Source organism: Gobius niger, assembly GCF_951799975.1.
Source record: "Gobius niger genome assembly, chromosome: 24".
Lineage (NCBI taxonomy): Eukaryota > Metazoa > Chordata > Actinopteri > Gobiiformes > Gobiidae > Gobius > Gobius niger.
This window is the reverse complement of record NC_136875.1, coordinates 7,283,583-7,297,682: the sequence shown is the minus strand read 5'-3', so window position 1 is coordinate 7,297,682 and position 14,100 is coordinate 7,283,583. Positions and strand designations below refer to the sequence as shown.

Genomic DNA, 14,100 nt, shown 5'->3' with positions numbered 1-14,100 from the left:
TTTATCTGCTTAGATTAAGAAGGAAAGGACAAAAGTGAGCCCGAGAGCATCCAGAATAGGGTCTATGTGGTTCACATGGGGCTGGTTTGCTAAAGGGGGAATGAAATGTGGCTTTGCTTTGCTTGGAGGAGGGAGGTACACTCCAGTGAACAGAAAAAGTAAATCTAAATGTGTCATATTTAACCTCTCATCCACCACTTTGACCAAGCGCATTTTCTCCAGTTCGGCTTTACCCAAATCTAAAAGTTTCTTGACAAGAGAACTTTCAGCCTATAGGCCAGTGTAATGCCTCATATGAGAGCTAATTCCTGCAAAACTTCTTTGTTGCGTTGCATTTTGAAGCGTTTTTGTCATGTTTTCGTCTTTTTTTTAAAACTCCTTGTTGGTTGTGTTGTCATAGTTGTTGTTTTTGTCATTTTTTAGTTTCTTTTTTGCTGTGCTTTTGTCACTTTTTTGTGGCTTTTTTGTTGTTGTTGCCATTTTTCAAGATATTTGTAGCACCACAGCTTATTCTATGTTATAGACATGGACACATGCTATGGCTCGTTTGAAAGGTAAGACTCTAAGCTCTCCGTAGGTGAAAACAGTTTAGTTCTATGTGCCTCAGTTCCTGAGAAATCTAAGCCAAACAGAGGCTAGTTTTAATCAAAATCACTGATTTTTTTTGTAGAAATAATGGGGGTTTTATGCAACACACTCTTTTCTGATTAACTCCCCTCCCCTCTCCTCCCCTCTCCTCCCCTCTCCTCCCCTCTCCTCCTCTCTCCTTTTTTGTTTTTCTCATGTATTAATTGCTTTTTTGCTGCGCTTCTGTCACTTTTTTGTGGCTTTTTTGCTACTTACTTGTGTTTTCATCCTTGTTTTCGTTGCTATTTTGACACTTTTGTCAAGAAGCTTTTAGATTTGGGTAAAACCAAACTGGAGAAAATGTGCTTGGTTCAGGTGGAGGTTAAAGGTGCATTATGGAACTTTTTATGAGGAAAAAAACAGCGTTTTATTTGTGCGTACTTGACATTTAGTGGCGTGCAATGATGCAAAAATATCAAGTTGTTTTTTCACATACAAAGTACCATAGTGCTTCTTTAACCCTCAATCACCCGCCTCACACACAAAATGAAGGATTTAGATATTTTGAAACTTCATTTGAAAGATCTGACTCTCCTCCATTAAAAAAGCCATTAAAAATGTCATGACATTTGGAGCCAGATAGATTTCAATGGGAAAAGCAGCCATTCATTCCAAGAAACAACAAGTTTACCTCTGGGGGCTCATTTGGAACAATGTGGCAACATGGTTAAAACGTTAACTTTTCCATCTACTGTCCTCTTTGAAACAATACCTCATCCTCCTCTGCCTCCGCTCCTTCTTCAGCCTCTCGATGTCCTGCTTGGCCCGGCGGAGCACGTCGCTCGCCTCCGTCTCCATGCCGACGGAGGCGGGGGCGGGGCTGTGGGAGGGGCGAGCGGAGAGCCGGGTCGCGTGACGGCGCAGCGACTCGTTCATGGCCTCGCTCTCCAGCAGCTTCGACCTGAGAGTGGCGGGAAAAGAACACACGCTTAAAAGAAAAGATGAAGAAGACTTTGTTGATCTCACAACGAAGACAAGAGGACCAGCCGCTTATTCACTCACAGCAAGCCACGGATAGAAGATACTCAAACCCGCAGTATCGGTATCGGAAGCAAAAAAGCTGGATTGGTGCATCTCTAGTAAAAATCTCAACACTACCCACCTTAGCTCTTCAACTTCTCTGATGTAGTTCTGGACCAACATGCCGATCTCCTCATTGCCCTCACCTGAGCAAACAAGGAACAAAAACAGGCCTTTACGACAGTTTGAAGCAGCAGCAGCGTCATGGGTTGTTGTATAGTGTCTCTGCGTACTGGACTTGGCGAGCAGGTGGCTGACTTGGTTGGCCAGCAGGTGCGTGACTCGGCTGTTGAGGTGGTCGATGGTCTCCTGCATGGCTTTGACCCGGAGGCGCAGGGTGTCGTTCTCTCGCTGCAGCATGGAGTTCTCCTGGAACAAGTCGCTGAATCCCTCCGAGCCTTCCTCGCACGCCACGCGCTTCCCCTGAGGACGGACAAGTAGGACTGAAACGACTAATCGATTAATCGACGACTAATCGATTATTGAAAGAGTCGACAACTATTTTAGTAATGGATTAATCGTTTTCTGGCTCACACAGACTAAAATGGAGCAAAAATGACCAAAAAAATGTAGTATTTTTGATTAAAACCTACTTTGATTTTATATTTAGGGTCTGTAGTGGTTTGTACAATGTAAATTTCATGAATAGAGCCTTCAAAAAACATCTCCCTTTAGTTAACTTCATCAGCACTTCCTTAACCCCTTAACCCCCGTCTGAACCGAGAGGATCTTTTTCCTCACGTCATCAGATTTTTTTTCCATAGTTTTTTTGTTGGGTATTCAACTCATTTTTGTAACTTTTTTTGTCATTTTTTTGGTCATTTTTTGTAAATTTTTGTCATTTTTTCAGCAATTTTTTATCACATTTTTTTCTTTTTTTTTGTCACATTTTTTTTCATTTTTTTGTCATTTTTTAATCACATTTTTGTCATTTTTTTTGTCACATTTTGTCACATTTTTGTCATTTTTTCGTCAATTTTTTGTCAATTTCTTGTGACATTTTTGCCACTTTTTCATCAATTTTTCGTCACTTTGTGGTCAATGTTTTCTCACTTTTTTGTCACATTTCCATCATTGTCTCAGTTTTGTTGCTATTTTCACAGCTTTTTTCCAGAAGCTTTTGGACTGGGGTAAAGCCAAACTGGAGAAACTGTGCTCGGTTCAGGTGGGAGGTAAGGGGTTAAACAGCGCGACTTAAGCTATAATGTGATAAAAAAAATTGAACAAATAAAACTTTACTACACCATTCACAGCCAAGCGATTCATCGATTAATCGTAAAAATGATTGTTAGACTAATCGATTACAAAATCATCGTTAGTTGCAGCCCTACCGACAAGGACGGTCAGTGACCGGCGTCTGCGGAGGCGCTCGGTCGTACGGAGCTCAGCCCCCCAGCAATATGCAATGGGTTTGGGAGACTTTCTTCAACGACTTCCGACTTGCAAAGTTTGAAAATGGGATGATTCACATAGAGCACCTTTAATGCAACAGTGTGGGATTTCAAAGTGAGAAAAGAGAGAGAAAGATTTCAAAAGTACAATCAAAGTCCCACCCAGCTCCCCTCCTGACTGGACCCGAAAGCCACTTCTGGTTTGCAAAATCAGGAGAGGGAGAAAAAGATTTTGAAAGTTAACAATCTCCTGATTGGGTCGGACCATAGACATATTACTAATAGACAGGGGCGAACTGGGACTGAAAAACAGCCCTGGACTCTGACCAGCCTGGCCCAAATTAGCGTAATTGTGACTTCCACAAATACATATTTTAACCTCTTACCCCCCGCCTTAACATTAACGAGTGCATTTTCCCCAGTTCGGCTTTTTATTATTATTTTTTTGATTGGCATCATCAGCAAAAAGAACTGGAAAGGTGGTCGTAGAAACAGAAGCAAAATCATTAATATAAATAATAAATAATGATGGTCCCAAAATTGAACCTTGTGGCACACCATACTCCACGGAATTCCTTTTAGATTCATGTTTTTTTATACTGGGCGTTACCCAAATCTAAAAGCTTCTCGACTGGAGATCAACAATGTAACGCCTCATTTGAAAGCTAAGACCTACAAAAGTGATGTTGTTTTTTTAATGATTTTTTTCTATAATTTTTTGCTGTGTTTTTCCCACGTTTTTGTTGACTTTTCATCCTCTTTTTCTCGCTATTTTGATGCTTTTCTTTTTAGCTTTTAGATTTGGGTAAAGCGCGTCTGAGGCGGGACTGGTGGCCCTAGAGCCAGTGGCCCTTCTGTGCTCCTCCAGAACGGACATATGGCCAGTCCGCCCCTGCTAATAGACCGTCATTACTCACTCCTCCACGTTTGACAAAATAACTACGTACAAGGGGGAAATCATGGTGGATTTACAGACTCCCCCTCCCCAGCTCTGATGAAGCATGTTCCTAAAAAGGGCATAAGGGCGGGATCTTCACTGTAGTAGACGTGTAGTTCACGCTGCTCCAACGCTAACAGTCCGACCCGCATTAGTACGTGATTTCCAGGCTGGTCTCTTTAATTGTAGCTAACCCAGCGTTATCACAGGAGGAATATCTAGCAGTAGGAAGTTTAGGAAAATGAGAAACCAGGCTTTAAAGTTGTTTTTAACGTGTCTAAAGTGCAATGCTTTCCGATGGGCGACTAGCGCTACACTAAAATCCTCGGTACGGTTTGAGTAATTATATCTTGAAATGTAAATGCTTTTAATCCTGGCTATATGGAGGGACTACAGCAATGGTGGCCTCTAGTGTCACAAAGCAGAGCAGCCAGCGGCCATCGGTTCTGACGGGCCGGTCAAAATCATCACACCAGGGATTCTGATTAGTTGTCAACTTCAGCAAAGGGAGGGACTTTGAAAAATAAGGATTTAATATTTATAATATGTTGCGTTAAATTGCAGGCCCAGGCGTTCAATTGTACGCAAATGATTGAATTTGTAAAACATCCAAACTTACAGCCTCTCACTTTAAGTGTGAAGATTTTGGATTATCACAAAGAGGGGAAATAACGGTGATTCTATTGTCATTCTATAGCTGTGTTTTACATTTTTGTACATGACTCGTGAGTGCAAGATTCCAATCTACAAGCGAAAAGGCATGTCATAGAAAGAGATTTTCTGTAGAATTTCTGACCTCCACAAAATAATCAACAAAAAACACGTAACTAAAGTGAACACTAAGACCAGACTTAACCAGAATCAAAAAGAAGATTAAAACTAAGCCCAATTCAGGACAAAACTAGGTCTTGGACTTGTACATGTGCAGCCTTTCTGCATCTGCCTTCGTTTGTCCGTCAACTGTCTCCACCTGACACATTTGTTTTGTTTGACGGTAACAAACAAACTGAAGCGCATTATTCCACACACACACTCCTGTTGTGTAGTGGAAGCTGGCTGACTCCCTGCTGTTTATCAGTTCGTCATGACTGTCGTGGTGATCCTGCATGATTAATGCGGCTGAAATCCTGTTGTTTAAGCAACAAACAAAGTGTCCATTTACCAGAGTCAGCGCACAAGCCTTACCCTGCAATCCTACACTATCGCCACACTGCTGCGTACACACAGGGCAGGCTACAGCTGGACTTACTGTTGCCATCATAAACAGCCCTGCCTGAAGGTATTCAAACTCTAGTAAAACACTCCAGTAAGAGGAGAAGGAGCGACAAAACAGAGGTTAGGTAGCTTAGTGTGAATGAGCAAGAAAAAATAGTGCTCAAGACAGGGCGAAATAGTGCTCAAGACAGAGCGAGTAAAAACAAAATTTAAAAATAGTGCTCAAGACAGAGTGAAATAGTGCTCAAGACAGAGCGAGTCCAAACAAGACTTAAAAATAGTGCTCAAGACAGAGCGAGTCCAAACAAGACTTAAAAATAGTGCTCAAGAAAGAGTGAAATAGTGCTCAAGACAGAGTGAAATAGTGTCAAGACAGAGCGAGTAAAAACAAGACTTAAAAGTAGTGTCAAGACAGAGTGAAATAGTGCTCAAGACAGAGCGAGTCCAAACAAGACTTAAAAATAGTGCTCAAGACAGAGCGAGTAAAAACAAGACTTAAAAATAGTGCTCAAGACAGAGTGAAATAGTGTCAAGACAGAGCGAGTAAAAACAAGACTTAAAAATAGTGTCAAGACAGAGCGAAATAGTGCTCAAGACAGAGCGAGTCAAAACAAGACTTAAAAGTAGTGTCAAGACAGAGTGAAATAGTGCTCAAGACAGAGCGAGTCCAAACAAGACTTAAAAATAGTGCTCAAGACAGAGTGAATCTAAACAAGACTTAAAAATGCATATAACTGAATGTATTTTATCTACACTCTTGCCTCTTACTGTAATTGATTAATTGTATTGTATTTGTTTTCTTATATTTATGCAACTGTGAAGCACTTTGAATTGCCTTGTGTATGAATTGTGCTCTACAAATAAACTTGCCTTGCCTTGCCTAAGACACTGAATAGTATTGCAGATTTGTACAATTTCCAAAAGCATAGATTTGAGCAGTGTTTCCCCCAACCAGTGGTGCGGAGACCTCTGAGGATACATCATCATTTGCGCGAAATAAAGCGTACAAATTCTGTCTGACCGAGAAAGGCCAGCATGTCCACGAACCACTCCACTATCTGTTTATTTGTTGTTTTCAACCCCTTAACTCCCACCTGAACCGAGCACATTTTCTCCAGTTTGGCTTTACCCCAGTCCAAAGGCTTCTGAAAAAAAAGCTGTGAAAATAGCAACAAAACTGAGACAAAAACAATGATGGAAATGTGACAAAAAAGTGAGAAAACATTGACAAAAAAGTGACGAAAAATGGATGAAAAAATGGCAAAAATGTCACAGAAATGTCACAAGAAATGGACAGAAATGTGACAAAAAATGACAAAAAAATGATAAAAATGTGACAAAAATGTGATTTAAAAACTTTTATGAAAAAATGACAAAAATATGACAAAAAAAATGACAAAAAAGTTGCAAAAATAAGTTGAATACCCAAGAAAAAAATGATGGAAAAAAAATCTGATGACTTAAGGAAAAAGATCCTCTCGGTTCAGGCGGGAGTTAAGAGGTTAAATGCTTCTTGGTTTATTTTCTATGTCCTGATGTATGTGTGGAGGCCCTGGCCAGTTGCCAGTATGGGCAGGGGGCGGGGCTTCAGGGGAAACAAAAAGGTTGGGAACCACTACTGTGTCTAAAACAGAACTCATATTGCAAGCTAAGCTATATCCTCCATCCATATCAAACGGTAACCATCAAGTCAATTACTGCCCGAAACCACTTTCTAGCTTATCTCCATAATGTTTGTGCCTCCTCAGCTCCTTGAATTAGCCCATAGGCCCGATGCAGCCTTTCATACTGAGCCTATGGCAATCAATTTACCCATAGCTGGCCGCATAATGCTAACATAATGCTAGCATAGCGCTGAGGCTGCATGGATTAATCTTCCCTCAGACAGGTCCTTTAAAGGCGTAAAGGGGGAGCGTGTCCCTGCTGTAATGAAGTTAATGTATGGGCTGCATCCTGGACTGCTTCCCCGTTCATTAAAATGGCTTTCCTTCTTGTGTTTAGTTGCTATTCTCTGCACCATCCATCTTGTTTCCTCATCTGAACTTGCCCAAGAGCATCGTTCACGGGTGGCACAACTACTGCACTGCAGAGGTGGTCAGTAAGTAAGTAAATTTACTTAGGTACTGTACTTAGGTTGTTGAGGGCCTGTACTTTACTTGTGTTGTCTATTTGTTAAGAACTTACTACTTTTAGTAAACTATATTTGAAGGATAAATATAATACTTTCTCATGTTGGTCTCCCGCAGGGCTGCCCTTTGTCACCGGTTCTGTTCAATACTTTTTTGTAAAGAATTTTTAGCAGGATTGTCCAGTTTGGAAATCACAGGATCTCATCTCTGCTGTTTGTAGATGATGTTGTTGTGTTGGCTTCATCAAATCAGGACCTTAGCTGCTCTGGGGCGGTTTCAAGTGGAGGAGGTCAAGTATGTCAGGGCCGTGTTCACGAGTGAGGGACGGCTGGGGTGTGAGATCGACAGACGGATCGGTGCAGTGATGTGGTCGAACTGTTGTGGTGAAGAGAGATCTGTGTCGGGGGACAAAGGTCTTGATTTACCGGTCGATCTACGTTGCTACCCTCGCCTACGGTCATGAGATCTGGGCAATGACCGACAAGATAAATAATGATCATATTAATAATTCATTGGTTTTATATAGCGCTTTTCTGGAAACTCAAAGACGCTTTGCACTGCATTATTCATTCACTCCATATTGGGGAGTGGTAAAGCTGCCTCTGAAGACACAGCTGCCCTGGGGTAGACTGACGGATGCGAGGTTGCCCATCTGCGCCTTCAGCCCGCTCACTCATACACTACATTTACCCAGGCTTCCTGGTGATCCCAAACGGTTTCCCATCCAAATACCAACCAGGCTAACTTACCCTGCTTAGCTTCCGAGGTCTGATGGGACGGGGCATAGTCAAGGCGATATGAAGATGGCGTACACAGGTGGCCGAAATGCGTTTCCTCCGCCGGCTGAGGTAGCTCGGACATCTGTCTCTGATGCCTCCTTGTCGCCCCCTAGGGGAGGTGTTTGGGGCATGTCCCCGAGACAACCCAGGACAGGCTAGAGGGACTATGGGGGCCAGATCTCGTGCTGGCGCATGGAGGGGCGCAGGCTCTTGGCAAATTATTTGCTTTGTGCCTTCGCCACTCGTGAGAGGGCGTCATGAGAGGAGGTGGCTGCTCTGATGGAGCACCGCTGACATTCATTTCCTCGCTTACATCGCACTGCCTTGGGCTCTCACAGGTCAAACTAAAAACTTTATTCATCCCATCGTGAACTGAACAATGTTCATGTCTCGAGAGAGAAAGAGCTACAGCGTCCGCTGAGGCACGGATCGTCCCGCTTGGCGTGAACACTAAACAAAACAAATGCCCATGTTCACCCCCCACTCCCCCACAACCTGTCCCTAGGCTGCGGAGTCGATCTGGTTGGAGGAAAATGTGTGTCTCCACCCACTTAAATGTGCTAAGTCTGGAGTGGCAAGATTACAAAGTGCACTCCAACTAAGCGCAAAATGCAGAAAAAAAGCAGAAGAACATTTAATATAACACTTTCTACTCCACTACATTTCAATAAAGGCATTTCAAAATTGGCAGATTTTTTGGTCCTATTGCCCTGTCTAAAGGAGCTGTTAAAATGTCTGAACAGATATTTTAAAACAGCTTACAGGTAATCCAAATAAGATAGATCTGGGGCTGCTTTCTTATTCCTCCGTCTCACCGCTTTGTAGTCGAGGATTTCCATCTGCAGGCGCGCGATCTCGGCCCGCAGTGCGCTGATCTGCTGGCTCGTCTTGTCCTGGTTCACCACCACTTTGTTCTTGATGTTTCGCGCTCTGTTGGCGTATTTGAGCGTGTTGAGCGTCTCCATGAAGTCCCGGTCGGACGGGCTCACACAGGCAATCATCAGTGTGCGGCTGAAGAGAAAGATCGTTTGAATAAGAGCCTTTTCTTAAACCACACATATCCATCTAAATATTTACCCTGCATCTTCTGCACTCACTCCATCTAACTTCACTAAGTTCTAGACTACATGATTCTGGAAACATAATAGCTTTGAACAAATGTTTGTGCTTTGTTCATGTGGGAGAAAGTTCATTCAACAGTGCAATTTGTTTAAATATGTTTAAATACACTGCTCACAAAAACTTAGGGCACACTCAAAAAACACATCCGAAATGTAAATCAATTCAATTTTTCGGAAGAAAATCTTTATTCATAGTGTAGGGCAATGTGTTGAGAACAAAATAACATAAGAATGATGAATGGAAATCAAATTCTCAGCCCCTGGAGGTCTGGATCCAAAATTATAGTCAAAATCAAAGTGACAAATCAGGTCTCTGGTTGATCCAAATTCTGTAGAAATTCCTCCAAACGAGTCTGTATCATCCTCAGTCGTGTGTGTGGCCTCCACGTGCCTGAATGCACTCCCTACAACGCCTGGGCATGCTCCTGATGAGACCACGGATGTCTTCCTGAGGGATCTCCTCCCAGACCTGGATCAGAGCATCAGTCAGCTCCTGGACAGTCTGTGGTGCGACGTGGCGTTGATGGATGGACCGAGACATGATGTCCCAGATGTGCTCTATTAGATTTAAGTCTGGGGAACGGGCAGGCCAGTCCAGAACATCAATACCTTCATCATGCAGGAACTGCTGACACACTCTTGCCACATGTGGCCTGGCTTTATCAGGCATCAGAAGGAACCCAGGGCCCACAGCACCAGCATATGGTCTTACAATAGGTCTGAGGATCTCATCCTGGTACCCAATGCCAGTCAGGGAACCTCTGGCTAGCACATGGAGGGCTGTGCGGCCCTCCAATGAAATGCCTCCCCAGACAATCACTGACCCACCACCAAACCGGTCATGCTGGATGATGTTGCAGCAGCAGAACGTTCTCCAGGGCGTCTCCAGACTCTGTCACGTCTGTCACATGTGCTCAGGGTGAACCTGCTCTCATCCGTGAAGAGCACAGGGCACCATTGGCCAATCTGCCAATCGCTGTGTTCTCGGGCAAATGCCAATCGTGCTGCACGGTGTTGGGCAGTAAGCACCGGCCCAACTTGTGGACGTCGGGCCCTCATACCATCCTCATGGAGTCGGTTTCTGACCGTTTGAGGACCAACATGCACATCTGTGGCCCTCTGGAGGTCATTTTGTAGGGCTCGGGCAGTGCTTCTCCTGTTTCTCCGTGCACAAAGGAGCAGATAGCGGTCCTGCTGCTGGGTTGTTGACCTCGGTCGGCCCCCCCCAGGTCTCCTGGTGTACTGGCCTGTCTCCTGGTATCTCCTCCATGCTCTGGACACTGCGCTGGGAGACACAGCAAACCTTCTTGCCACAGCACGAATGGACGTGCCATTTTGGATGAGCATCACTCCCTGAGCAGCTTCTGTGGGTTGTAGATGCTCCTCATGATGCCTCTAGTGGTGAGAACACTGGACAAATGCAAAAGTGTTCCAAAAATACGGTACAAAGGATGAAGACAGGGAAATGGTCTGTGGTCACCACCTGCAAAACCATTCCCCTTTTGGAGTGATCTTGCTAATTGCCTCTCATTTCCACCTGTTGTCTGTTTAATTTCCACAACACCAAGTGAAATTGATTCACAATAAGTGTGGCTTCCTAACTGGACAGTCTGACATCCCAGAAATGTGACTGACTTGGAGTTACATTGTGTTTTTTGAGTGTGCCCTAAGTTTTTGTGAGCAGTGTAGATAATATAAACGTATGAGTGACCAAATTGATTTTACATTGACAAAATGTGCGTATTCATGGACCAAAAAGGAAACTTTTAATAAGAAGCTTTTTCTAACCAACAAAATGTAAGCTCACGATTAGGATCTGTTTGTGACCAAATACCTGAAAAAAGCAAAAATCTCCTGCTTTAAACTTGTGAAAGACTGAAAAGTGAACTCTTTAACTAATACAGAGGATCAGGAAGAGGAATTTCAGTGGATCTCAGGCCACTGTCGGGCAGTTCATAAATCAGTTTTTGTAATAAGCTAAAAAATATATATACATATATTTTGATATTACTGACTTTCATATGCGAGTCGCAACTTGCCATGGCATGCACATACTTGATTTAATTTCCGATAAAGTAATTTATGTCTATTTGACAAACATCAGCTTTTGAATAAGTTAATGTTCAAACCTGTTTCCTCCGAGCGAATCCTGCAGTAATCGGGTGAGTTTGGAGTCTCTGTAAGGAACATGTGCGGCTTTCTTCATCTGGTCTCCCAAAGCACTGATCACGTTTCCTAACGCCAGCTAGCACAGCACACAACATGGCATCATTATTATACAGTAACATATAATAATATATTATATATTATACAATTAAGTTTGTGTAAGGCCAGACACCGCAGGTAAATGAAGAAAGCAGTCATTTAGAGAAATCTCTGAAATTTCTGACATAATGTAAGAAAAATAATGCAATGCAAGTTTTCTTTTATCTTGTGTTGTATCTTTGTTCTGTTGATATTTATTAGATACATTGATATTTCAGAGGCGATATTGGATATCTTACTGAGTCTCTGAAAGTCATTTAGAAAATGGTAAATGGTCTCAGCTTATATAGCGCTTTTCCACCTTCACTCAACACCACCTTTACAGCAAGGACCCGGTCACCCATTCACTCTCTCACTCATACAATAGTGTATGCAGACACTGGAGGCAAGGTGGGTGAAGTGTCTTGCCCAAGGACACAACGATAGTGTGCACCTTCAAGAGGCGACCTTCTGATCATGAGACGACCCACTCTAGCGTCTGCGCCACTGTCGCCCCAAAAATAAACTATGATAAAATTCCACATTGTTTTTTTGAGATGCAAAGTTCAATAAATCTGGCAACGCCGCTCCTAAGTCTGGGTATTTTAAACCCAATTTAAAAAAAAAAGTCAAGTCAATTCCCCAATTCATGTCCCATGGTTGGTGTGGATGATGATAATCTAGGCACTATTGACCCAGAAGTGCAAACTACATTATTTACCATTATTTATTTATTTTCACAAACATGATTGCAGCATTTTCCAAGACTTTTACAAAATATTGAAAAGTATTGCAAAATCAATCAATTATCATAATAGCAATCATAAATATTGTCGTTAAATCACCTGCTTTTTGTTTGTTTGTTTATCTTTTTTTTTTCTTATTTTGACCAAACAAAAGAAATTGTACGTTTTTGTTTAAAAATAAATCAATAAAAATTAACAGGGAAAACAAAAAATACTTTATATTTTTATGGCGCTTTGCATCAAGGAACCACTCAATCCTACAACTGACTGACTGGTTCCTTGATGAACCACCAGAGACTCCATGCATACCAGTCCACAGTTGATGGAGATGCCCTCTCTGGCCCGCTCTCCTGTGGCTCCCGTCCTCTTTAAACGCTCAGATCCTGCCAAGTCCACAAAATGGAACTTGGCCATCAGCGTCTCGTACTCGGGCTGAGAGAGGGAGGGGTCCACGCCGTTCATTTCCACATTGTCCTCTCCTCCATTCTGGCAAAAAAAAACAAAAAAAAATGTAAATGCCACTATTTTTAAGTCTAGTGTCGTCTAGTCTCTAGTACAGTCTGGTCTCAAGGAAGCAAGTCTAGACTAAAGTAGAAACTAGACAATAGAGTTTCTTGTCTCTCTGAAGTCTCTCGTTTCTTGTCGAGTCTCTAGTCCCTCCTCTTATCTCTAGTCTCGCATCTGTTCACTTCTCACGTCTCTTCCACTCGTCTCTTCCACTCGTCTTTAGTCTCGTCTAGTATGTCTTCACTCCTCTCATCTCTCGTTTGTCTCATTCCCTAGTCACGTCTCAAATTGTCTCATCTGTCATCTCAATCATTGTCATTCTATTGTCTCGACTAGTCTCGTCTCTTGTCTCGATTACTACTTTCTCGTCTAGAGTAGTAGAGACCGGTCTCTAGATGAGACTAATACTTGAGTCTTGTCTCTAGTATTAGACTCTCGTCTCTTGAATTAGACTCGTCTCTTAGTCTCGCCAACCAGACTCCGCTTCTTTACAGAAGAGGGTCTGGCAACACTCCATTGTGCGCTTTCAAAGGAAGTGAGGCGGCGATATGGAGCCTACCGACCAATCAGAGCAGCTCCCTGAACGGGCGTCACGTTGTTGCGCCTTTGTTTTGTAGTTTTTCAACACAAGCAACCACTTCACGTAATGCTCCGGTATGCTTGTATTCTTAAGTTTTTCTGACATAAATGACAGAAGTCATTTACTGAACTCCGTGTGGCAGGAGCGCCATTGTTAATGTCCGAATAATACAACTTTCTTGTCGCTGTTTCTGTCGTCACATTCGCTATGTTCTTATTGGCTGCTATGCTTCGGTTGTCCCACATTAGTCCCGCCTCAAGCAGTAGCTTTTCTACGACAGGGTCGCCAGACTAGTCTCCTGTTTATTAATTAATAAACATCGGAGATTAGTCTGGATGCCAGGCTACTCGTCTCTCGTCATAGAGTTTCATCTCTTGTCTTAAAGTCTCATCTCTAGTATTAGAGTCTCGTTTCTAGTATTAAAGTCTCATCTCTAGTATTAGAGTCTCGTTTCTAGTATTAGAGTCTCGTTTCTAGTATTAAAGTCTCATCTCTAGTATTAGAGTCTTGTTTCTAGTATTAGAGTTTTGTTTCTAGTATTAGTATCAATTCTAAAATGGATTAATAAATTGTCATATACAAGTATTTTTTGCGTTTGTACCTGTATATTTTGCGGACATATCCTCATCTGGCACAGGTGGATGGTGAAGATGGCGTGGGATCGTGAGCTCTGGGCGTTCATCTGGGTACTGGCCGTGGTCCGCGACAAAGCTCCCAACTTTAGACACTGCAACAGCTGAAGAGAGAGAAGATTAATTATATTATACTCACAACATATTACACATTTCTATGCAACACATAGGC

The 14,100-nt window shown here is 42.6% G+C and overlaps 1 protein-coding gene across 4 annotated transcripts in view; it reads right to left on the bottom strand.

Moving 5' to 3' along the window:
- kif21b (kinesin family member 21B) overlaps nt 1-14,100 on the bottom strand; it is a 163,143-nt gene that overhangs the window by 72,723 nt on the left and 76,320 nt on the right. For all 4 annotated transcript variants that reach the window (XM_079582126.1, XM_079582128.1, XM_079582127.1 and 1 more), the window contains exons 5-11: nt 13,898-14,032; nt 12,519-12,695; nt 11,349-11,464; nt 8,914-9,109; nt 1,881-2,070; nt 1,730-1,793; nt 1,340-1,528 (exon numbers count right to left, since the gene is read on the bottom strand). In XM_079582126.1, the coding sequence (XP_079438252.1) occupies nt 1,340-1,528; nt 1,730-1,793; nt 1,881-2,070; nt 8,914-9,109; nt 11,349-11,464; nt 12,519-12,695; nt 13,898-14,032 (1,067 nt within the window). The remainder of the gene's footprint in view (nt 1-1,339; nt 1,529-1,729; nt 1,794-1,880; nt 2,071-8,913; nt 9,110-11,348; nt 11,465-12,518; nt 12,696-13,897; nt 14,033-14,100) is intronic.